Source organism: Polistes fuscatus, unplaced genomic scaffold (genome assembly GCF_010416935.1).
Source record: "Polistes fuscatus isolate 324 unplaced genomic scaffold, CU_Pfus_HIC Scaffold4, whole genome shotgun sequence".
Lineage (NCBI taxonomy): Eukaryota > Metazoa > Arthropoda > Insecta > Hymenoptera > Vespidae > Polistes > Polistes fuscatus.
In genome coordinates, this window is record NW_025113118.1 from 13,230,445 (window position 1) to 13,256,431 (window position 25,987).

The 25,987-nt window shown below is 42.3% G+C and overlaps 1 protein-coding gene across 1 annotated transcript in view; it reads right to left on the reverse strand.

Moving 5' to 3' along the window:
* The window catches only part of LOC122521100 (nuclear hormone receptor FTZ-F1), a 93,049-nt gene extending 73,595 nt beyond the window's left edge, over positions 1-19,454 (reverse strand). The window contains exons 1-2 of the mRNA XM_043641541.1: positions 19,253-19,454; positions 12,905-12,934 (exon numbers count right to left, since the gene is read on the reverse strand). Coding sequence (XP_043497476.1) covers positions 12,905-12,934; positions 19,253-19,454 — 232 coding nt within the window. The remainder of the gene's footprint in view (positions 1-12,904; positions 12,935-19,252) is intronic.
* Positions 19,455-25,987: the final 6,533 nt, after the last annotated feature.

Below are 25,987 nucleotides of genomic sequence, written 5' to 3' on the forward strand. Positions count from 1 at the left end.
TATCGCGACCTTTTAGTTTCTCAAAATCACAATCGAATTGGCCACATTCCGAATGTTATTAACGTTAATTAGGTATGTAATATCCCAGAGAAAAGGGAAAGGTAAAAAAAGATAAAGAGAGATAACAGCGAATGGAAAAAGAAAGATGGAGAGAAGTTTGGTCTAACAGTATTATGGCGAAACTCGAGCAAGTATATTACGGGAGATATCTGTTATGGTCTACACGCGTGTAGAGGTACACTTAATACTCCCTTACACAAAGTTCTCAGCGTAAAGTAAAATTGAAATTATTCCGGGTTCCTGGTATATATCAGTGCTAATCGAGACGGCGTAACTTAATACCACTCAGAACTTTGATATATACATACATATGGCGTCCCGCGAGCGCGGAAGCCGAGGATTACAAGCGGTCGTCTTTATCGGACCAACTTATCATAGACTTTTGTGAGCTGAGGCGGTTATGCAAATAGACCTCTCCCTCTCTTCTTGCTCTTTCATCGCCGTCTTTACTCTACCTTACTCGCATTCTCTCTCTCTCTCATTGTTTTTATATATGGAGGAAGCATACGGCCTGTAGAGAAGCCGGGCCTTACCGTAAGGCCCTTCTGGCGAACCGCCAGAGTACCGAGCACAAGCTCGCTTCTAAAACATACGACCATGAACATCGAGACTAGTTAACTTTTTTCTTTCTTGCTTTTTTTTTTTTCTTTTTTTACTTTCTTTGCCTGGAAGGACTGAAAAAGACATATCAAATACTTATAAGAATAAAACTCGATTCTTATATTACTTTCGTTTAATGGATATGCATAGTGTAGTGTATATCTATAGCGAGTCACGCGAGCAACTTTTCGAAAGTTTCTATTCTATCGCAAAAGGGACAATTCGATAACTTCCGACTTCTTCGATTACTTACATAAGTAAATGTACCTATAATCCGATGTTATTAATCGCGAGTATCGATACCTACTTAGAGCTATGTAATTATGAACACAAAACGAGTAATATTAAATGCAAACCAAACGGAACGATTAAAACGTAGTTGTTTATCTAAAACAGGAGCAACGAGTCAAGTTCAGTACTCGGTTAAAAATTGTGCGCTGGAAGAAGTATAGAGGATTTAAAAAGAAAAGAAAAGTTAATTTTAAAGTCTTATACGTTAATCGATTAAATATGTCACCCCGATCGAAAGTTCAGGGGGAATCGATGGATATTAATATTTATTCCGCTGGATCAACGGGGGAATGTACTTTCAGAGATTAGATCGAAAGGGCAAGAAAAATTGATCTTACGGTTTGCCCTGTAAATCGGAACGACCGCCTCAAGGGCGCATGCACGGAGTATCTTTCCTCTCTTTCTCTTTCCATCTCTTTTCAGCAGGGAAATCATCCGCATTATCCGCGAGCACGATGAGATTATGATAATTCCTAGGAGTAGCCGAGAGTAGCCCTCTCGGTACTCATTTTTCCCTTTCCATCCGGCACCGGCCGATATATCAACGTTACGTGAAACGGGTCAGTACTCGATCGACGATACAGATAAGACCTACGGAAGAAATTCTCCGCCACCGTCGTCGTCCTCGTCCTCGTCCTCGTCCTCGTCGTCGAAACGACGTGCTTGTCTCGATACTAATCGAAAATTGGATACGCTCCTTTGCCTTTTCTCTCTGTCTTTCTCCGCTCGGTAAGATAACGATTCGTTTGACACCGATGATAACATTAATTTATAATAATATCGTATTAATCTTTTAAGTGAATCAAGTTTGATCGCTTTATACCTGTTCGTAGAAATTTCAGAAAAATTACTTGAAACCAGTAGTGACACTTTAATTGGTATATAATATAAATCTAATATATTTCGTAATTATATCAATTATTAGCTATTTTTACTTGTTAGCATTTATCAAAATTGGATAGCATGTGGGCGTTTAATTTAATATAGCAATTATTAATTATTGATTGTAAAAATATTGAATTTTCATTTAACCGGACCGTCGTGTTATCGGCAATAGGAAGAAAGTCAAAATTGATTGGATGGAAGGATACGTCGAGGAAAAATAGGATGAAACATCTCTTTCAATTTGGACATTAGTTTAAAATAGAAGCTTGGGTGTACGTAGCAGGTTTCTAATCGAGCCGACCACGACGACTACGCGACGATTGGTCACGTCGCGAAAGATTTATGAAATACCCTCCTTCGCGTCGCGGTACCAAGTAGCGACATTTATATGCACGTTACATCCTCGATTACAGTTATTAGCTTCGCGTAATGGGTCAATAAAAATTTTATGTTATGCCCGTCATTCCTGTCGTAAAACTCGACGACGAAAAGGAAGAAGAAGAAGAGGAGGAGGAGGGGATTCGTAGATCAATTTTTCTCTCTCTCTCTCTCTCTCTCTCCTTCTCCATTTCTACTTGTAACGCAAATGTAGGAAATTTTTAACGTCAACGACTATCGAATCTTATCCGTTCTACGTCGATGCAACGTCGCTCGCGTTGTCTCTCGAAACTTTCACCAAGAAAACAACGGAATATATACACGATAGTAAGATTCGTGTTCAAGGCTAGAAGAAAAAAAAAGCTTTAGCTGGTCTATTAGATCGAGACGATTCGAGGACAAGTTGGGAAGGGAAAAAAGAAGGGAAAAAATGTTATACAATCGAAAGAAACATCTATTTGACATTAAAACGTTCATATATATATATAAATATGTGTGTAAAGCTACACTTACTTGTGGAATAAATACATAGAAAAAAAGTCGATATTTCTCTGTGAGAATGAACACACGCACGGAAAGAGAAATCGAATGGCCATCGAGAAGTTTGAAACAGAGAGCGAGCGAGAGAGAGAGGGGGGGCAGGGGGTGGGGAAATAAAGATACGATCTCTAATTGTTCTTGATTCGGTAGAAAAATGGATTCAGTGGTAGTATGTCGAGTTCTAGTCGACAAGGCCCCACACGTCGGGCCCGTTTACCGCCTCCTATCCAGGTTGGATAACGCGCGTATATGGGGCTCGCGCGCTCGCGCGCAACCGCACGCTCCGAGGCGAAAGGTCAGCATTGGCTACCGCCGCCACCGCCACCGCCACCACCACCACCACCACCACAAGTTGGAAAAGCGACGCAGAAGCAACAACATCGGACCACTTTCGTTTCGCAATTGAGCAAACTAAACTTATGTACATACGTACCTGCATACCTACCTGAATAAAATATCGGCGTTAGAAAATCGATACTAATTCAATATATCTATCTTCGAATCAGGTGGAAAATATCGCGATCGGATATTTCGTAATAAATTATCGAAAATAAGTTGTATACGATCGATCTCGATAAGAACGGAAGAGGAAACGATCTAACCGAAGGAGTTGGGTGAAATAATGCGTGGGTATATGAAGAAAATGTCTATCGATGGATAGAGTTGTTTAAAGCTCGATCTTACGTGTTCTCGAATCGTATATGTGTGTTCGTAGGTGTGGTAAAGAGATAATTAGAAACTTATCGACGCTTTATGTTGTTAAAATTATGGTAGATAGTTAGATAGGTTAAGGATAAGTAATAGCGGTAGTGGTAGTAGTAGTAGTAGAATTAAAAGTACAAGTAAGAGCAATAAAACTAGGTAAGGTCTATGCGTGGATGATCAAGCAATTATATCAGAATTATTAGGAACGCCTACCAAAGCACGCATTTTCTTATCTATAGAAACGATTCAGTTAGATAAGAAAACCGTCTCTCGATATATGTTCTTACTCTTTATAATTATATGTTCTATTATTATTTTCCTCGATAGATCTTTCAAATAGATCTTTCTCGTATATTACGATGGAAAGAAGAAGAAGAAGAAGAAGAAGGAAGAAATTCTTTTCATCGAGTACGGAACTACTACGCGAGGAACGGTGAAACTCTTTTTCTCTCTCTCTCTCTCTCTCTCTCTCTCTCTCTCTTTACCTGACAATACTCGTTTCATATTCGTTGAACTATGTAATGCAAGGAACAGAGATTAATAATTTGCAGTTCCCACCCCGGTATTATCGGGGCACGAGGCAGGCGGATTGCGAACATCGTCTGCCTAGATGAGGGAGGGGTGGGGGCTGAAAGAGATGCGGACCGGAGAGCGGTGTGCTCGGCAGCCGCGGCTGCAGGGTCGACCGGTCACGATGGCTCGGGTAATGATAGCCTGCCCTCGCCTCATAATCAGTCCCCCATCTTAATTTATGTTTGCCCCTGCCCGTCCGTTCGTCCGTCCGTCCGTCCGTCCGTCTGCCCACCCGTCCGTCCGTCCGTCCGCCCGTCCATCCAACTTCTCTTCGATGTAGGTACCTGCTCACTGCTCGGGCTCTTTACTCCCGCTAATTTACCGTAATTCGACTGCGAGACAGACAAGCCACGTCCTTTCGATTCGTCCTTCTCTAACCGATTTGTTAAGAACATTTTACTCGAGATACGCGACAGGATCGTTGGACTCTGCTTCCTGTCTCTGCCGATCAAATGGTAGTAGCCCTTTTCGATTATCCCTTTTTCTTTCTCGATAAGAGATGCCGTTTCTTTCCTATAAAATAATTCGAAGGTTTGGACGTTTTTGTATGAAAAGTAATATAGAGATTTGACGTAACTGTTGATAGGTTAAATCTTGATATCCCAGAAGGAAAGATTTATTCTCCTTCGATTATGATGTTCGCACACTTATCTGATTCTCCGGCCGTCATCTCGTCGCTCTCTTTATCCTTCCTATCTTTCGCGCCGATGACGAGCACTCGACGACTCGAAAGAACCTTCGCCGTTCGCTACTCTTTTTATTTTCCATCGTTCAAAAGAATGATTTGTATTATATTAGAGTATAAATGTAAGGTAATCGACAAAAAAGGTAATTACTCCGAGTTACGACCTAGTTTCTTCGCAGATCTATCAGCTGATCCTTTTATACGCGTACTTTAACGAAACTAAATAATAAAGCGAAACGATCCGGAGACAAATTTGTCCCTCTGCTCGTTAATCGAACGGTTGGATGATTCGAGAACCAGTTCGCGAGTGGAAAACTGGACTAGCAAAGAGATGTTTATGATGATGATGACGTCGGCACGTGCGGTGATACGCGTATATGCGCGCGTATATATATGCGAGCTCGCGTTTACTCGCGTGCGTCACTTTTATCGGGTGTTACGAGAGACACGAATAGTCGAGGAATGCGCAACTTCCGATCGGAATATAATTGCGAGATATCGAGGGTACTACTAAGTACGCGGAGGTCTAGGTCTAGGAATCCATTGCTAGCTAACGTAGGCACTCGGGGCTGATATAGTTCAGTGCTCGCGAGGGTGCGACGTGTGGCCTCGTTACGTTAATGGCGTCATGCTCTGCCGCCCCAGACGACTACTCCGCGGACCGCTTGGCTGAACCAGCATCATGCTTACTCTCTCTCCTTCCCGCTCCCCCTTCCTCTATCCATCCATCTATCTATCTATCTATCTCCCTATCTCTCTATCTCTATCTTCCTTTTGAAAACCCTAGGACAAACTTTGACCAGCCACTTCCGAACTTTTCGACAAAGTTCGAATACGCTAAAATCGATAGTCTAGCTAGCCGTTCGAACCATTTCCTTGTTTATCTCGCGAGATTTTCTTTTTCCAATCGAAATCGTCATTGAAAAATAAAGAGAAAAATAATTGGAAAGTTAGGATAGCAATCAAAGTCGGAAGCGGAGTTAGTTGCAAAGAGATTTGAAATGAAAGAGGGGGAGCCAAGGGTAAATCGTTTTCGAAGGCCAAGCATAAAGTTGGTACTCTAATTGGAGCTCGGCGTATCGGCACGGTGGCATCGATGCATCGATGCATCGTCGGACGAGGCATCGTTCACTCGGAGCTTGTCGATCGTGATCGTTAACGGATAATACGACGGCTTAGTACACGCTCGACATCGGCGACCACCTTCCCGACCACCTTCCCGACCACCTTCCCGACCACCTTCCCGACCACCTTCCCGACTACTTTCTCCGCTCGCTCGCCAACTCCGACTCCGTACTATTATCCAATCCGGAATCTACTCCGCTTGGATTTTTCAGCTCTCTCTTTCCGTCCTCCTCTAACTTCCTAGCTTATTGCATTTCCTTCGGATCATCCTTTCAGCTAAACGAAACTCATCGATTTTCTTTTGCTTTCCGTTTCAAACTCAATCGATTCTATCGGATTGAGAAACAATCTTATTATACAAATTGATTACCAGGAAACATTAGTTTCAATTAACACCAAGACTCGAAGTATATAAAGAAGACAAAATCTCGAGTATTAATCAGCCGCGGTCGTTCCTACAGTCCACTCCGTTAATATCCTAATAGCTTTCATATAAAATCGAATTCGTTATTAGAGATAAGAAAGAGACCAATAACGATCGTAATCTCTTTGAAGAAGATCGTAGCTTGGGACCGTTCGATAAGATATAAAATAAGTTATTCGAGTGCGATCTCGTGCCGGAAAACATTGATAAAGCTTAGTACCTCGGAATCATATCGATATCATTAGCATACTAAAGAGAATGAGAAACTTTGATAATAATTATTGATCTTCCCTGCTGCGAACGTTATATTCGCGTATCCTACGTTTAGTTTTGCATCTTCGTTTTAATTTCGCGCCAGATAACGATCGAGATAGAAGATTTTCTTTCTCGGGCGCAAGTGGCAGGACCTTATTGCGCTCGCCGAGAAGCAGCGAGAGCTTTAACTCTTAAGGCTCCTCTAGCACGAAAAAGTCTCAACGTTACACGCGATCCTCGAACGATTCCTTAGCGATTATCGCGCGCGCGCGCGCGCGAGTTCGTTTACGCACGATCGAACACGACGACGCACGTGCGTTCGTGCGATAAACGCCGGACGCTTTTATCTTCCGCGACTTTTTTTTGTTTCTTTTTCTTTATTTCCTCAAGGAAGATAGAAGAAGGATCATCGACATGTATCAAAGAATGCGATCAATTTTTCATAAACTCTACTCTAATGATAATCTTATCGATAAATAGAGATTATTATAATTAATGACAACTTTTTTCGTTAATACGCGATTTGTTTTGTGATATTAATTACAACAACTTTACGATAATGCAAGAGTGAGATATTATACAATCTGCTAATATTCAATTATCTCTTTTCTCGATGAAATATTATACAAGCAACTATCATATACATATATATATATCTTATCACTTTCATAGCGATTCGTCGTTTAACTTTCGCCCAGAGCTAGCGGATCTTTGGAAAAATTTCCGAATCGAATATGGTAGAACGGCTCGCTTATCTCGTTTATCGATAAACATCGGAGAGAAGGATATAACCGTAAAATCGAGCGGATATCATATTGCGAGTAACGAAGTATCCCTAAACAATGTGTCGGGTGGCGGCATGGACGCACCCACACTTGCAACGCTTCGGCTCGAATACTTTCCGTGCGCGAAGCTACGCCATTGATAGTAAAAGCTGGTGCAATGGCAGAGTAAGTATATGACCATTAAGGCGCAAGCAACACGCGAATAGCGGGCTCCACATTCAGGTTCTCTTTCTCTTTCTCTTTTGCGCTCTCGCAACTGCACTTCCTCCGACTGTTTGCGCAAGTATCCGACGTAGCGCGCTCGATAGCCGGGCATTACGAAGGTGCGTTTACATTGGCAGAAAAGCCGAGATACCTTAGAATATCTGTGTGTGCTCGTGTTGTAAGTTTGCGAAGGCACGTTTCTCTATCCACAACTATCTCTCTCTATCTTCCAACTCCGAGAGAGCGAGTTAACGCGTTTTAACCCGAAGTACTTCGCGGTGAGTCGCGGCCTTCGAATTAACTGGGATTTACACCCGAGCTGTGAAGGATGGAAGCGGTAACTGGCAACTTTGAGATCGCCTATGGACGATAAAAGGGAACCCTACTTTGACGCTTACCACGAACGAGATAGAGGAAGAAGAAGAAGAAGAAGAAGAAGAAGAAAAAGAAGAAGATGAAGGAGGAGGAGGAGGAGGAGGGCGGTACACGAGGTGTCAAGAAAAATGAAAGCAATTTTCTCTCGGTCTCTCTTCTCGAAGGAGGTATCTCGATCGAAATTGTTTCAAGGTTTACCTTGCTTTAACTCCGAGCTCCCATTTTCCCATGAAGAGTTAACTCGGAAAAATTCCAACTATTTCGACGATCTATTTCGCAGTCTTCTTTATTTCTCTCCATTTTCGTCTCTTTTTTTTTTTCTTCTACTTAAACTCTTAACAAATGTTACCAGATAAGAATAAAATTGTTTGCCAAGATGAACAAGCCGATAGAAAGAAGACGAGCTGGGAGTTCTCGATCGATAGTCGAGCTACGAGTCGAGTTCATCGCGTTTCCATAGAACCACCTGAAAAGATATCGCCGGATAATATGGAAATGAAGGAAGAATTTCGTAGCGATGATCGGTATGCACCGACGCGATGATACCGTTGCGAACCAGAGCCACACCCTTGTCCGTATACACGCATATACCTGTATCTACTTATATATATATATATAAATAGTAGTAGACACATATGAGTACGTATGTGTAGATAGAAATACTAGTAACACGTGGCAATAGTGGTCATAGCGGAGGTGCCGAAGGTGGTGGAGGTGGAGAGATCCCCGCCAGGTTTGCAACACATATACACATAGTCTTACGTTGCGACTACTACTCTACAGTAACCTGCGCTCGTAACCGATTGTATCTTTGGCTATCTCTCTCTTTCTCCAGACGTGCTATGTAGAGTCGAGAAGAAAAAGGAGGATTGCAGTTGGAATTCGAAGTGAAATCACCGGTTCCTTCTTCTTCTTCTTCTTCTTCTTCTTCTCCTTCTTCTCCTTCTTCTCTCCCTTTAATCTCGATCCATGCGAACCTATATCTCGTGCTGCGAATCGCCGGGAGGTGGAAAGAAAAGAAGGAACAACACGGGAGAGACGAGCAATACCATCGTCCACTCGTACGTTAATCGATTCGTGCTTAGAAAAACTTAATCTAACAATAAGTGAAATGGTGAAAAAGAAAGAAAAATATTGCGCATAGGTAGTAGTAGTAGTAGATATATACATAGGTCTGTGATGTACGGGACGTAAGAATAGAATGAGATATGGAATTCGCAATGGCGTGGACGATATTAATAAAAGATAGATAGTTAAGGTACGTGGCAAATATCGGCGCGTAGAAATCTTAAGGATTATTTTATTATAAGAAATGGGTAGAGCGGTGAATAGATTGCAGTGAATCAGCAGGCTCTCCTCTTTGACTCGATATAGATAGGCGATCGGGTGTGCGTTGGTAAACGCATTATAAGCCTCCTCCGTTGCACGCCACTCCCCTCCTCGTCGGCTAGTAGTCATTAAACCACTACTCTAGACAACTGGTGCTGATTATTTAGCAATACAAATCATTCGTCGTACGATCGTCCGTCTCTCTTCCCTCTTGTCACCCTAACTCCGTCTTTCTCTCTTTTTCTCGTTGGTGTTGCCTCTCTCTCTCTCCCTTTCTCCCTCTCTCTCTCTCTCTCCCTCTCGGTCTTTCATCCGGCAAGCAAGTTCTCGCGTGCGCGGGCGTGGTACTAGCGCATGCATATATACGTAACGCTTACACCGACACATCGATACACGCAAAGATCTTTCGCAGTGTGCGAACCAGCATCAGATACGAGCCAAGAGAAACAGTTTTGTTGATTAGCGAGCTCGTTGAACCGGCCGTATTACTTTGTCGAATCGTAGAAACGTTCGCTCGGTCGGTCTCGTTCGACGAGTTATGGCGGATGGACATATTTTAAATCCCACGTCTCCCTAACCGATACATTCAAAAAATTAGTGGATTCGATTGAAAAACTCTAATGGGGAAACATCTTTCTAAGAGAGAAAATATTGGAACGGAGCGAAAACGTTTTCGAGAAAAGACATCGATTTTGTTAGGAGTAGCCATTAGTGGGATAGCAAAAAGCGTTCAAGTTAAATAGTTTGAAGAAAGATAGAGAGTGCACCGTCACGATCCAGAAACAGGTGCGGAATCCTTGGTAATACGGATGCATTAGAACTCGACCTCGGTCTTTCCTTCTCTCTCTCTCTCTCTCTCTCTCTCTTCGTATCTCTCTGGCTCTCTCACGTTCGTCGATTCATCGTCCAGGGCATTTGCGATAACGCGCCGTTATCGCTTAGCCCGTCTGCCAGGTCGATGTTATCGGGCGTGCTTCTGCTAATCGGCTTCAACCGAGTTAGAGAGATAGAAAGAGGGTGAACATTTATTCGAAAGGTAGAAGGAAGAGAGACACGAGACGGCCAGCTTCCTGAATCCTTAGCTAAGACGGTGGCATGTCCTGATGGACGGTAGGAAAGACGCTTACTTTGCTATCGTACCTAACTTGTATATGCCGGTATCTTTGAAATCGGCCTACGATAGGCCGGGGTCATCTGGGTCAACTTGTACCTTCCTGCTTCGTCGTTTCTTCTTCTTTTTCTTCTGCAGAAAGTTGCTTGGCCTTCCTTTACGATCTATGTATCTCAGAGGGGTTCGGTCGTACGGAAGGATTATTCTGTTAGGATGATATCGAAGTAATTTATTGTCTCGTAGGATGAATCTAAATTAATAACCAACGGTTGCCTTCTTTTACGTTTTAACAAAGTATATCCCATTTAGTAGTTTTTTCTTTTTTTTTCTATCGGGAAAATCTTTATCGTTTTCCACGTAAAATCATTAATTTACCATCATTAATTTAGAGATCAAAGGTAGATCGTTGGACGCAGTCACAGTTTGCGAACCGCTAAGAACTTGAAAGTGCTTTGGCATAAGAGCGCCAGCCGCATAATCGCGAGATTACGTAAGCCCGGCGAGCTTGTGTTGTTACGCTATAATTAGGATCGACATAACCGCCGGCAAAGCTCGCCACGCTGCTCGTCTACGCTTGCCCGCGTGTAATCCGCGTCGTATTAATAAGCCTATCGATATAACGCTCCAACGGAACAAAAGGAAAAGGGGGAGAGAGAGAAATAAGTTGTCATTATCGCGCCGAGAAAATTCAGATATCGATTGGTTATACGATTGTTACGTTCCGCTTCGCGATCCCTTACATTTTGATTTCGTTAATCAATTATCCGATTGATTTTAAACGGAACGTTGAACTTTCTCTCGGAAAGATAATAACCATAAGCAAAAGAAAAAAGAAAAAAGAAAAAAGGAAAGAGAAGAAATTTCGAATCATTCGGGAAGGGTCGTAATTACGCGAAGCACCTTCTCGTCGACGTGTTTCCCATTAGAGATTTGAATAAGCAGCTAATAAATCAGATTTCGCGATGCGGTTCGTCGGGATAATTTACGAGAGGAATGATAAAAGAGAGAAGTGACGCGGAAACAACACGTTCCACGCCGATCGATCTATACTCCGGGCTAAGTATCGCTAAACGGGCGGAGTTAAGTAAATTAATAATCCCATCTCCGTAAGGGGAAGGGGGGAGAATATCGTAGAGATTAGTAGTAGTAGTAATAGGTAAGGTTGATGATGGTGTCCATCGAGTTCCACGGATCGTTCCACGGATCGCAGCACGGATCGACGGTGGTCACGAGCGTGAAATTCGTGCGGGCCTCGGTGAAAATCAAGATCTCTGCGAGTCTTCTGGCGGACGTATGCTTGATTAATACCCGCCCGTAATTACGCGGCTGCCCGAGGCTTTCGAAGGGCGTATGTGAGAGAAGAGGGCAGTCCTCGTTGATTCGCTCCAACGAAGAAGGATGCCGCGAGGCTGAAAGAGAGAGGGAAGACGAATAGGAAGAAAGAGAAAGGGTGGAGGAGGCTGTTAAGGCAACGCGAGCGAACGAAACCCTGACAGATTTCATCGTGGGCTGACGTAAACAATTTGCGAATGTAAATACCTGTTGAATATTGAGCGTGTTAAGAGAGGGAGAATGAGAGAGGGAGAGAAAGAAAGCCCTCACACCGCGAGTTTCTCGCACCTTACAGCCGTTTACCCTTTAAACTCGTGATTACTCTCCGCGCCACCTTCGGCCAGCCCTTCCACCCACCCACCGCGAAGGGAGACTCTACCTACGTCATTGGCATAAATTATGCGAACGTCGTAGCCGTCGGTGCTTCCAACACCTTCCAACACCTTCCAACACCTTCCAACACCTTCCAACGCGTTCCTTCTCTCCTTTCCTTCTTACTTCTCGAGCCTAAGTTTCGTGTAGATGGGAACGATCGAGTGGCTTGATATATAAAAAAAACATTTATCAAGATCCTACGTAACAGATATGGAGAGCCCGTGTAATATTCTTCTTTTTTCTCCATACTTTTTATTCGCTTCTATTTTTTTCAGTTAGTATTTATAATAGAAGCAGGATTGCATCAAAGTACACATTGATACGGAGTAAACACGTATACTAATATTTTATTCGAAATACCGATCGAGAATAATAGCCTTTTCGATGCTTTCATTAATACGATCTTTGATCGAATCTAATCCCTTAGAATTGGATCGAAAATGACGGTTACGATAGGAAATAAGAAGAAATTTGGTAAAACTTTCTCACTTAAGTACGCGGATAGATAAGAATCGTAATTTCTCGGTAGGAATTGCTCGTTGTCGATAAGAATGATAAGGAGTTCGATATTTAGATGACTCCCTCGTTTGGTCAAGACTTTCTTTCATTTAATTGCCGTGCACCGATTCTAACGGTATTGCTGATAACGGTCTAGAATAATTTCCTTCTTCTACTTACGCCCGTCGTGTCTCGAGGAACGATAATCGTTCGCCGCGTATTTCTCTTTTTGCCCATCTTATTTTTGTATTCAACATTTCCGCCAAAGTACTGACTCATTCGATAGAAAGTTACAAGCTCAGAGACACGTTGTTTATTATTATACGTATGCATTCTAATACGTCTAGGTAGAACATTGAAAAGATTTTACTCACCGTCTTGATTCATTCCATGGCCACCGTCATCTGAAAAAGAAAGAAAAAACAACGATACAATTACGGATCGGTGTCGAGAGACAATTCTTAAATAGATTTTGTACTATTTTAACGCGTTATAACACACGCACGCACGCAAAAATCGTTGAATAATTTTAGTATAACAACGATATTCGCATATATGTATATTTGTTCTTATTGAAACGTTGAATCTTGCATTCGAAAGCACTGTTACTCGCAACGAAATAAAGAAAGAGAGAGAAACGATAAGCGTCGCGCGTCTTATAGTTTAACTCGAATGTACCCGTTGCCTTGGGTCATGACGACCAAGCCTCGATGGAAACTCGCAGTGCAACCTATTTGTACTTGGACTTGGTCTCGGTATCGCCGCATCTCGCAATGTTCCTTTATTTAACCCCATAAATAACCGACGCTATCTCACCCCGAATGCTTTCGAAGGAGCGCGGACTACTCCAACGAAATATTACGTCCTGCCACTCAAACTGTTACGGAATTTACATACCGAGTTTCTATACTATCCGCATATTAAAAGTCTCCCCTCGTCGTATCGTATTTTGATAAATTGATTTATTCAACGTTACGGAGTTCGATAATTTGTAAATAATCCATTCGAAAGAAAGACGTAGAAGAAAATATACTCGTAAATAATTATAATCTCGTTGTTAAATAAATTCTCTTTGGTCTATACGAATTTTATAATAAACCTCGCGAAGCTCTATAAATAACTATGATAGGTTTAGTTTTTTAGCGTGAACGACAACAAGAAAAAAATGAAAGTAACATTAATAACTTGGAAGTAAATCGTTCGAACTTGTACGGGTTGTATGCTTTAGATCGATGATAAATGATATATGATACATATATCGTAAAATTGACCGATCTAATATCATCTTGTTTGTAAGATGGAACGATGGTTAAATAAGTATATTCGTGTAAGTATCTCTACGGGCATCTATAGATATGCATAAGTATGCAGAACGAAAGTCTAAATATTTTTCTAATAATTCTTTTTTTTTTCTAACGAATCGAACATTAATCTCTCGGATAATCTTATCGTTAAATAAGATCGTTAATGATCGGTAGAGACTAGGAATCAGTAAAATTTCTTATTTCGTTCGATAACCGAGTCTCGGCACGAAAATTCATACGTCGTCGTTGTTATTTACGATTATATCGACGTACCTACGTCATTACGCGAACATGAGGATGCCTCGCATATGCGGCATGATTATGACATTCGACGGGAGTATCCCCTTCCTCGTCGTCGTCGTCGTCGTCGTCGTCATCGTCGTTACTTCGATTAAATTTATTGAACGATTTCGAGATAGTCGGTAGACTTCTCCGGTAGCTACTTTTACAGTTAACTTCGCATCGCGGCATATTTCTTGCGAGGGATGAAAGACGAATATTCCATTAGACAAATATGTTGTCGGTGATAATAAAATGTTTAATAATTATTCGCAAGAGAATTCGAATAAGATGACGCACGGATAGAAACTTCCAACTTCTGTGATTCTCCTAGAAATGTATTTTTTCTTTTTTTTTCTATATATTTTGTTATTATCTTGCTTAATAATGTATTAGAAAGTATCTGTCAGCTTAAATCCGTATTAATACAAGTCATAAAACTATTGCACATTCATTAAAAAGAATAAAAAGAGTAAAGGTATATGAATAGTAAACGGTTCATTATTAAAATTCGCATTTTATTCTATCATAATAGGCAGGTTGATTTTTTTCCCAATAAAAAAGAGACAACTTTTTATGAAAATTTTTTTTATCGTAGATTCTTTTTTATTAACCTACCGAGAGATCATGAGAAAAGATTTACGCGATCGATCTCGAATGACGTAATCGCGAAGAGCAAAAATCGAGAGAGTCGACCAACTTTCATATTTCTTGCCGTCCTTTCTTATCGGGTGTCCGCGGTCGAGTTCACAAATTTTGTCCACTAATTTTGTCCATTGCGTTCGCGTCATCGTCATCAATAATTCTCTTTCTCTTCTCGTTCCTTCTTCTTTCCGTTGACAATAATTATGTAAGCTTTGTAAACGCCGATCGTCTTAATTACCAGACAACATAACGGAATCCAACCAAGAAGGTTTGTTCTCGCTTAGTCACGATCGCAAAAGTAATCGGAGAAGGTGAATAAGAAACAATAAATTGATTCCGAGCGCAACGGGCACCGATACGCGAAATAATCGTTAGGTAGCCTCTCGGGTTAGGGTTACTAAACGATTTCATTCGCATTCGCAAACACGGAGATTACGCAGCGAACGCTTTCCTACGCGTCGATGTATTTTAATGCGTGTCTATCTGTCTCGGTCTCTGTTTTATTCCTTTTCAAAGGTACTCGAGGTATTAATTACAAATTAATGCGACCGCTCAGAGACACGCACCATTAGAGATAATCGAAGGCTGGCAAGCGTTGAGTCCTGGTCCCCCACTTCTTCTTCTTCTTCTTCTTCTTCTTTCAAAGAGAAACTGAAAGATACATTTACTTACGCGTAAACGGACCTTCGACTCCCATAAGTTTCTACCAAACGCGATTAATTCGTAGACCGAGTAGTCGTGCAACGAGGGATCGACGAAGAACGATGTCGTACCGATCGCGAGATAAAATACAGAGGACAACAAAAATATCGCAAATTACAACCTATCGGAATATATTATAGACACCATTGAAAACTCGTTATATACATTCGACTCTGAGCTTTATTTTTTTATTCATTTATAGATAGAATATGGAAATTACAAAGGTTGATTAAGATTTTCTATTTGGACCTTGTTCGAAGTCGTATATTTCTATTTAAAAACTTTGTATTAAATGATGTCAATAATATATACGTTAAACAACGTTTAAATTTGCAATAGTATTTTTTCGCATTCGATAATTAATGATCAAAATGTCGCGATTAAAAATGTTTTCTTTCGATCTTTATTCGAATTTCGTCTCTTTCTCGTTTGATTATCTCGAAAAACGAAGGACTAGGGATTTTTAGGGGAATATTTCCAAGAGGAAAGGTCAAGCACGCTCGAGTCGTTTCCAGATTGACATTAAAGCCTCGAATGCACGGTCGATCACTGTCAGGAGCGAGTCGTTTTCTCTCTTCCTCGATTCTCGTTATTGGGCGCTAGATCGGCGATATCGATAATATATCCGAGAAGCACGTCGAGGAAGGTGGGCCATGCGATTGATTCGATTGCAAGCTCTTGGCTCTTCCTCTTGTTCCCTCCCTTCCGCCGGCCGATCATCGGCAACGTGAGACAACAAATATTTAGAATCGCATCGAACGACTAACGCGCGTATAATAAATATGATTAATACGTAACGATATGAATAATCGACAAAGCCTGGTATCGATTCTAAAAAGATCGATCATAAATCTTTCCTTCGCGAAATACAATTCTCCTCGCAATTAATCATCGTTCAAAAGTATTACCTACCTATTATCTCGATACGAAACTATCTATATCTTTTGATAATGGGAAAAAGAAAGAAGCGGTACGCGTATGTTGCATCGCGTTACTCGTTGTCCGTGGAATCATCCAGATGTGTGGTCTCGAGATTGGTCTTGGTGGTTTGGCTTTGTCAAATAGTTGATATCATTAGATTTAACGACCCCTTTTGGACTTTCTCCTCTTTCTCTCTCGTTCTATCTATCTGTCTACCCATCTTTTTCTCTTTGTTGATTTTTTTTGTTCGTATCGAGAGCTCATGCCTTGTCACTGGCTCCTGCCACGGCGGCGGCCTTTCATCTTCCTTAACCAGCACCACTGTCTTTCTCAGTCCCGAACGACTGTTACACGTACGTGCTCGCGCACAACCATGAAAAAGCACGTAAGCGAAGGGAGAGGAGGACGAAGGACGAAGGACGAAGGACGAACTCTTCGGGATATCCCGAGCATTGCTTCTTCTTCTTCTTCTTCTTCGATGGTTGTCGTTTACCAAAGCACGTACTCGAGAACGTATGCACGTAAATACACGTGCACGAGTACGATGAGTGTCCAGGATGACGGGCTGGAGGAGGAGATGGAGGAGGAGGAGGAGGAGGAGGAGGCGAACGTTCGCAAGGCATCCAAGCAACTTCAGCTAACTCGATTGTTCCGTATGGAACAAGGCCGTCTTTCACGCGCTAACTTCGAGTCCGAGTTCTCTCTCTCTTTCCACTTGTATACCTGGATGCTTTAGTTCGAGTGATATCCCGCGGATCGAAGATTTAATTAGGATCACTTTTACCGCGATTATCATCCTCGATGACGAGAACGAATGATCTTAAGCGTACGTAATTATTTATATCTATGACGTAGCAATTTATTCGATAATTAATCGGGGCGCGATATACGCTTATACGCGTAATTATTATTCGAAAGACTAATGAAAATTTCATCTATGCTTAATAGAAAAATGAATTTCTTGGAAGGAACATCCGACGCGGAGCGAAGACTCTTTGGAAAACAGTTGTTAAAGATATTGAAGGATAAAAGATAGGAATAAAATGTATATATATACTTGTATACGTATACATATATAGGATGTATGCGCTCGAGGATGCATCGTCATCCTTCGAGATCGTAATGGAAGCGCCGGCTGTGCCTTGCCGGGACGAAGATTTATCGGCGGCTTTCCACGAAGCACGTGCCTCGACCTTTTTGCCCGGTACCACATTCCTATCGGTTATATGTACCACGCCAAGCGGCTTCGGGGTTAAGAGTAAGTAAGCTCGTCTTCGATCGACGGTATCCCCTTGGATAGGGAGCCCTTTCGAGCCCTTGCTCGCACTCGCACTCGCACTCGCGATTTTCCCTTTCCTCTTTGCCGGTATTAATTATCGACCGGTAATATTCTAAGCTCGTGCGCAACCAAGAAGCACCGAGATAAGAACCCGTGCCTCCTCCTTTTATCGGCCATTATGGGGAGAACTTTAAGGGGGGAAAAAAAATTGAAAGAAGGAAAGAAAATCGAGGAGGACACCGAACAACCGATAGCGATCCACGACGATCGAGTAATTATCGTTCGGGAAGGAAAGAACTTGCATACTCGTCAAAAAAATAAATAAGTAAATAATGTGCGAGAGAGAAAGGAGATAAGAAGAAGAAGAAGAAAGAGAAGCCGCGTGTGTTTAGCGAGTAACAACTTATATCCCACACGCACACGGATAGATAGTACATAATACAACGCGATACCTAAAAGTTTCGCGATCGAGGTTGCTCTTACGGCGTTCGATTTTATCGTTCGATATGCACCGATTAGTCACGGCTTAAGTGCTGTTTGAACTCCCTGATTTACGCGTGCAGAAAAACACTGAGAGGGAGAGAGAGAGAGGAAAGAAAGGGGTTACAATCTCGCGTCTATGTAAGTAAATCCTATACGTGTAATTTCTTTTGGAATTAGCGCTGAATAAAATTACTTTCGTGCGAAGAATATAGTAAGGTCTTCTCGCAGGTGTACATACCGACATGTATATATGTATACCTTATGTATCGTGCTCGTGATGGAAAGGAGGAAGTTCTCTCGCGAAGGCGCAGACAAAACGGTAGAGAACGGAATAAAGAAACCCTCTCGAAGGCGTGCGTATCGTATTTGCTTTCGATTCGAAGCGGAGAAAAATCGAGCTCGATTCGCTCGATATGGGAAGACGAATGATTGAGAAAAAAGATTGAGAGAGAAAAGAAAAAGCGGAGAACGACTACGAGGAGCTCGGAAATGGTGCAAAGTAAGTACGACACCGGGTGGAGGGAGAGAGAGAGAGAGAGCTTGTATGTACGAGCGAGTGTCGGCATCTCACCTGGGGTCGTTTTTACGAAACCAGCGTCGACTCGGCAACGCGGACAAGAAGAAGACCAATTACGGCGACAAAACACCGACTATATACCGTCATCCCTCTCTTTCTTTCTCTTTTCTCCCGGAGAGAGAGTACCGAATGTCTCGCGCCACCTTGCTTTCCGATCGGCCGAAGAAAAAGCGCTTGAAACTTGCCCGATACGCTCGACTTTTCGATTTTTAATCAACGATCTTCTCCCTCTTTCTCTCTCTCTCTCTCGGGGAATTTTCTTTTAATAATGAAATATTACGATTTTATACGGACTCGCGGCCGCGCGTGCAAGCGCTCGTTATTCGTTCTTTCCGACGCTTTCGATGTCCATGAAATTCTATATCAATTTGTAAAAGAGACGCGTTTAAAAATTTTGTCCATTGAAAAAAGAAACGATTAGAGATATTCGTGAAAAAAAATTCTATTCCAAGGACAAGGAAAGATCGAAAATGTTAAGTAATAATAATAATAATGACGAGGAGAGACTTTGGATTCGTAAGAAGAAACATACGTTTTTTCTTGGAGTCCTCATGCATACCTCCGGGTGTCGCGGCAGCGTGATTGTGATGGTGGAGGGCTAGGGGATCCTGGGGATGCGGATGAATGGCGGCTAGAGTACTTCCGGCTGGATCACCTGGATTCACCGCGACCCCGACCCCCAGGTGAAGAGCACCATGCTGCGTCGCGTGGGCCGGAAGCTCCATGCTGATCATAGCACGCCACCCTCCTTCCAACCCTCTCCTCCCGACGCCCTCCTCCACCTCGGACAACACCTCGCCGATTTGGACGAGGCGTCTGGCTCCTCCCCGCTTCTTTCCTTTCTGCGAACAGAACAACATTTTTTTCTTTACAAAAAAACAAATGTTATTTTAGATATTGTATAATAAGCTGTATAAAAAATCGTAGACGCATCTATCTAAAGTGTATATCGAGTGACTGGTCGATCTCATTGTGTTTTTTTTTTTTCGAGTGTAACGCAGGTGTAATCCGTTCTATTCTTTCCAGACGACGACGACGACGACGACGACGACGACGACGACGACGAAAGATCGGTCACAGTTCGCGTCGGTCAGTGACTCGCGGAGAGATCAAGGAGATCAATGGTGAAAGAATAGAAGTTGGACGGTGTTTCTGTAGGTATCGGTATTCCTATACCCTTCTGGGTATAGTACGGGAAGGATGACAGAAGGAAGTTAGGTAGTATTCTCTCCGAGGAAGACGAAGGATTACAAAAATAAGTCTCGGTGGTCCAACCACGGTGGAATTGCCTTTGCCACGCTTTTTACGCCCGGAGTAGATAATTTCTTCGTTCCTTTCTACGTAATGGCCTGCCGGGTGATCTTTTTTGCTTATTATGTCCGAGAAGGCCGCCGCAAAGCGACACACCGGGCCGCCTAGCCGAGAGCCCCTCCGAGGGCGGCTCGGTGGGAGGAGTGATTCTTCTCCGCGAGGATGAATGAAAGGATGAATGAAGCGTAATTTCGTGTCCACGCTTTCTCTCTCCGTCTCTCCCACTCGATATTCCGAAACGATGGACTTTGACGACTACTTTCGAGACCAGCCAGCCACTTCTATCTTTTTTTCTTTTTCTTTTTTTTTCTTTTTATCACCGAGATTACTTTCCAAACGTCAAAGTCATTACCGCCGTATCAACTACCTAAATTAACCCGACTCTCTTCGTTTCGTAGAGATATACGAGCGTCTGAGTTATTTATACGATAAATCTCGTCTTATTCTCCGACGTATTCGCCGAAGAACGCGGTTCGTAAATTTTCAAGAATAAATTTCATTTTTTCCACTCCCCGCGTCCGTGGGAGAAAAGCTCGGTCGCGCACAAATCGTCATTCGTCGTTCATCCGTGAAATTCAAAACTACTCCCGCGTTCCGTCGATTTGCATCGCGAAACAGGACGTAGTAAACAGTCGGAGAGATGGTTGGGACGGGGGGATACAGATTTTCTCTTTTCCCTTGCGAACGGTCACGGTCAGACGCCCGAAAAGATGCACTTTTCGTGTTGTTTTTTTGTATCGGCGGGGGGGGGGAGGGAAAGGAAAATTCCGAGCGAATTACGACGGACAAAGCGTAAACGCGCGAAATAAGTTAACGCGGGAACAAAGTCGGCAGCCTTTTTCCCACTTAACGTAGACGTAAGTATGGGAACGCCGAGAGAAGCATAAGCGCGCACTCTTTACTTGACACCCTTGCCAACGAGAGAGCAGATACCGAACAACAAACGCCGAGAGTCACAGAGAGTTTAGCAATTCTCTACGAGGAAAAATAAGAGAAAAGGAAAGAAGAAGAAAAAGAAAAAAGGAGAAAAAAAAAAAGGAGGTTGCTCGGTTGAAAGAAAAGAACGAACGAACATTAGTCACCCAACGATTATATCGCATATAATTATATCGTATTATGCGCAACGTAAGTACGTAGATCTATTTGTAGAACGTACACCACCACCACCACCACCCGTGCGCGTAAATCCTACAGGTATTTACCGCTTTTACCAGACAATTTCGTTTCCCTACGTTTCCTCGATGAAATTGTTTATACGATCTATCCCGTCTAGAAAATAGTATTGAACGGGCAAAAAGAATAAGAAATTGGAAATAAGGTAGGAAAGGTTGGCTCAGGGGGAAAAGGAACTTAAGTAAAACAAAGTAGGCAAGTTGTAGTTGGGCAAAGTACGAGCGTAAAGATCGTGCGCGAGTCGGAAGAGAGGAATCGTCTTTTCTCTCCATCTTTCTCTTTGCAACCGTGGGAGTCGGCTCGAAGTATATACGTAGTCGCTAAAACCATTGTTTATGGTCCCTGAACGGCCGCGTACTTTACTAACTATCCCTCTCACGAGGCCCATAGGACTACCATCGCTACTCTCCTTCTCTGGCAGGCAGCACTCTTTACGTCTCTAAGAAGGAAGGTAAAGCTCGTCGGAGGTGGACGAGGAAACGCCAGAGTATAGCGGCAGCAGCAGCAGCAGCAGCAACAGTGAAACGAGTTTCGAGTCTTGGCTCGTGCACTAAGAAAGAAGAAAGAGAGAAAGAGAGAGAGAGAGAGAGAGAAAGCAAAATGGAATCGTGTTTGCGTAGAGAGGAAAAATCCTGGGCGCTACTCTCCTCTCGCGTGTGGTCGAACGATCGGGAAAGATCGTCCGAAGGGTAGCTCGTGTTTCTCTAACGAGCACAAAATAGAAACTACGCGCGCTCGACTATTTTATTTCTATCGATGACTCAACAACCTCTTCCTCCTGCCAAAGAGAACACGCCATGGATGATAGGACGCCTCCTAAATTTCACTAACGATAAATCGATTATTTCTTTTTCATCTAGGAACCATTCGAAAAGAAATGATTTCTTTATTTTTTTTCTCAAAATTGTCCATTTCCATCCTTACGGATGGTTATTACTCGTCCGGAGAAACATGAAAGTTCCATCGAAATAACGATCGAGATTTTTTTCGAGCGATCGAGAAGATTCGTAGAACTCGTTCATCCATTTGACGTCTACGATGTTACTACTCCCTTTAACGCAAAGAATCGAAGGACGACGATGTGCCAGCCGGTTAAACCGCACGTAAAGGATCTCGAGAAGACTCCTCTTCTTTCTCCTCGTCGTACCAAAGAGTATAGTGGTAGGATAGTTGGAAGCAACAGCGAAGAGTAGCAGCAGCCAAAGAACGGTGGCTCACTCGTAATGGCGGTGCTCTCGAGGCTTAACAACGCGTGACAATATGCATCAAGAAATTGCTCGACCGAGGAGCCTTCTTTCTCTCTCTCTCTCTCTCTCTTTTATATACACACACACATACGCGCACGTCTCAGCTACCGGAATTCTCGTACGCACGCGCGTAAATGCATCCATCGTTCGTTCGAAGAACATCGAAACTGCACCGAGTCTCACGCGAAAACAGTCGATAATACATTATGCAACTCTTCGGTCCATGAACGAACGAATACTCTCGCGTGGAATCTCCCAAAGGAATCTTCGGAAACGTGCTTCTCTTTCTCACCCTTTCCGATTATATCATCCTATCGATTTCACATAGATATATATATATGTGTATATTTATGAGAGTACGAATGACGATGATCCATAGATCCTTCGGAGTTGCTTACTTTCTCACGTATATTTTAATATCGATCTTTAAATTTACTCTAATTTTATGCGATATCCATTTTACGATATAACAGTTGCCTCTTTTATTTATATCATTATTAAACATAATAAAACATTGTAAATCTCGAGTGAAAACGGCTTTTCAATGATAAATATTAAATAATACTTAAAGATGTGCGCAACTGCGAAGGATAATTTCGTGGAGATCTCCCTTTTCCGTAGGCAATTAGAAAATTAAAGTACACGCTCGCGTTGGATCGGAAAGCGCAGCTCGAGCTTATCGCGAACTGGTATCGAAGCATCGATGATGATCGTTCTCGGTATCGGCGATTAACTCTAACTAGAGAGAAAAGGAAAGGGGATAGACGCGCGTGCATGAATATTCACGCGAGGCGTATCTACTCGACGAAGGATTACCATCGAGACTCTCGATCGAGCTTTCGAGCAAGAAAAAAAACGTCCTCTCTCTTCCTCTCTTGCTCATTAACCCCGTTACCTAGGTGCATGTATACACCATCGCTCGAACGATACCTACAACAGCGACCCATCGCAACGCGCATATATCTACATTATAATTGGATTTCCACGCAAACGAGAGTAGCTTAGTCGTTTCGTTTTCGATTTTACAAAGTTTATACGTTTCGAAGGAAGAAATTATAAAAGTAACTATAAACTTAACGTAGAAGTTCTCGAAGCGAATGGTAACAGAAGCTATCGAAAGATCGATCCAATTGGACGCGATCTACCATTGCGTCTAATTTAAGTTGAGAATAAAAATAATTTATGCGACTACTGGAGCATATCTCATAGCTCGGTCGACCCACGTAAAACGTATTTACGTTAGACGGTAAATATGCGGTTTTACGCGCGGGACGTTTGACAGGAGCGAAGTCGTCACTCCTGGGTCAAGTAATTCCAGTTTCTCGATGCTAAGAAGTTTTAACGAGTAAACTTATCAACGATAAAAGTGACTTCGTTTCCTTTTTCTTTTCTTTTCTTTTAGTTTTAACTTACAATTAATGTCCAGAGTAGCATTTTTATTTCGTACCTCGTCTTTTTTCCAAAATCTTATTACAAGCTTCACCGATGTTCGTTTCTTTTTATACGACTCTTTAGTCTTTCGAGATTATCGTCGCGTTGAAGTTGACGAGAATTCCTCGGAGACCGGTCGATTAGCTTCCAACCGAAGTATACTCCGAGGGAAGCTTCTTTCTGTTCCGGTTTTGCAATCTCTTAGAAATGAACGAACCGAGCACTTCGACAACTTTGCAAAGTCGTTCGTGGGAAATTAGCCGATTTACCTTAACCGTAGATTTTAACTAATTTCGAACGTTGTGGCTGTAACAGTCTTGCAAATATTCCTGTTTTCTTTAATATCATACAATTTACATTCCATATTTGCGGTTCGTTAACTCGTTTGTTAGTTTTTACGAGAAAAGATGCTATCGAGAGTTTGGCATGTCGGATCGTTTGGAGATAAAGGAATAACTCGACAAAAAATATAGTCGATCGTTTAGCTTTGTTTTCGAAGGGCTTGCTCGAGAGAGAGAGAGAGAGAGAGAAGTTGGCCGGCAAGTTTGAAAGAGAAGCACCTGTGTCGGTGGCGCGTGCCACCGACAGATTAATCCCAAGTTTCTCCCTTCGGTCCGGTCCCCGTCATACGCGCGGGAGAAAGAGAGAAAGAAAGAGGGTACGTGTGTATGTGTGCGTGTGTGTGTGTGCCAGCAGGTAAGAGGTACGAAGGTGCATCCCACCATCGTTGCGCCCGATCTGCAGCACCAACTTCTGCCGCGTGCATCTGGTAACGGCATCCCTCGTCTATTCTTCCGACTCCAACGTCCAAGATCCTATCTACGTTCCGTATAAACGCCGATCCCGCTATTATCGGTCCTTCCATCTTAACCGGTGCACGCCCTCCCACCTTAGTTTTAACCCTAAACGTGTCTTTCCTTTCTCCAACGAGTCTACGCAGTTTTTTTTTATCATATCACGGTCAAAAGTAAAGGATAATTTTGCTAATTGGAAAGAGTTATTAGCAGCGACAACTAGAATATTTTCCAAAAATTCCTAATCGTAATTGTAACGGTGTTAGAAATTCGCGTAACATTACTTTATACTATCGTTCGATTGAATCGTATAACCTTTTCGAATGTATTTTCCCTCTTCGTTAAATCAAAGGGGAGCATTGAATCATTCGCAAGACAATCGATAGACGGTCATTGAACGATTATAAACTCGATCGACTATCGAATCGAATATCTCCGCTGCGTAACGGCCGGTTCTACTAGTTGTATATACGACTAACGTAATAGAAAGATAAGTCGTATAGGAGTAACTCACGCGGTGGTACAGGGAAAGGCGTTTTCGTGGCGTAGGAGAAGGGCACACTAGGGTGCGGGGAAAAAGAACTGGACAAATGTAGCGAATCTAATGAAACCACCGACCGATCTTAGTTCTATTTCAATTTCATTCTATCGCGAGATGAATACTTGCAAGAAATGATGAGATACTTGCCATGCATCCAAATGCATTTGCTCGCATCGAATAAAAAATAAACTATAGTCGATAGATATTTTTCTTTCGATTGGCACGTATTTCTTCGAAAAAAAAAAAAAAAAAGGAAAAAAAATACAAATAGAGATTGTCGTCGGCGGAGAGCCTCGATTTTATGTATCGCGGTTATTAGCATGGAGAAAGTAGGCCAACGTTAGGATAAATCGAGTCTTTGAAGTTTTCGATAAAATCGATTTACTACCGAACTTTAAAAAACATTCGAAAATCCAAGTTCGAATAAAGTGTCCTTTTATGCTACACACGACGCGATCAACGAAATCTTTGCTTTTACTCGAAAATAATAACGATCGTTAAACGAATGCAAGTAAATTATATCTAGGCGCTTCGCCTGACACAAATACCAAAGCATTTACAAAGTAAAACGACTTAAATAACAAAACTAAAAACTAGGTAACCGGGTAATAACAGTTCTACTATAAATCTAATCGCGTCGAAGAGAATGTAAATTTACAAAGACGTATTTCTTAAAAAAGATTCGGTTACGCTTTCGATCGGATTTTTGTAAACCGACTAGGGTCGCGAAACTTTTATAATGCTCGTTTAACGGTAAAAGCCTGTTGCTC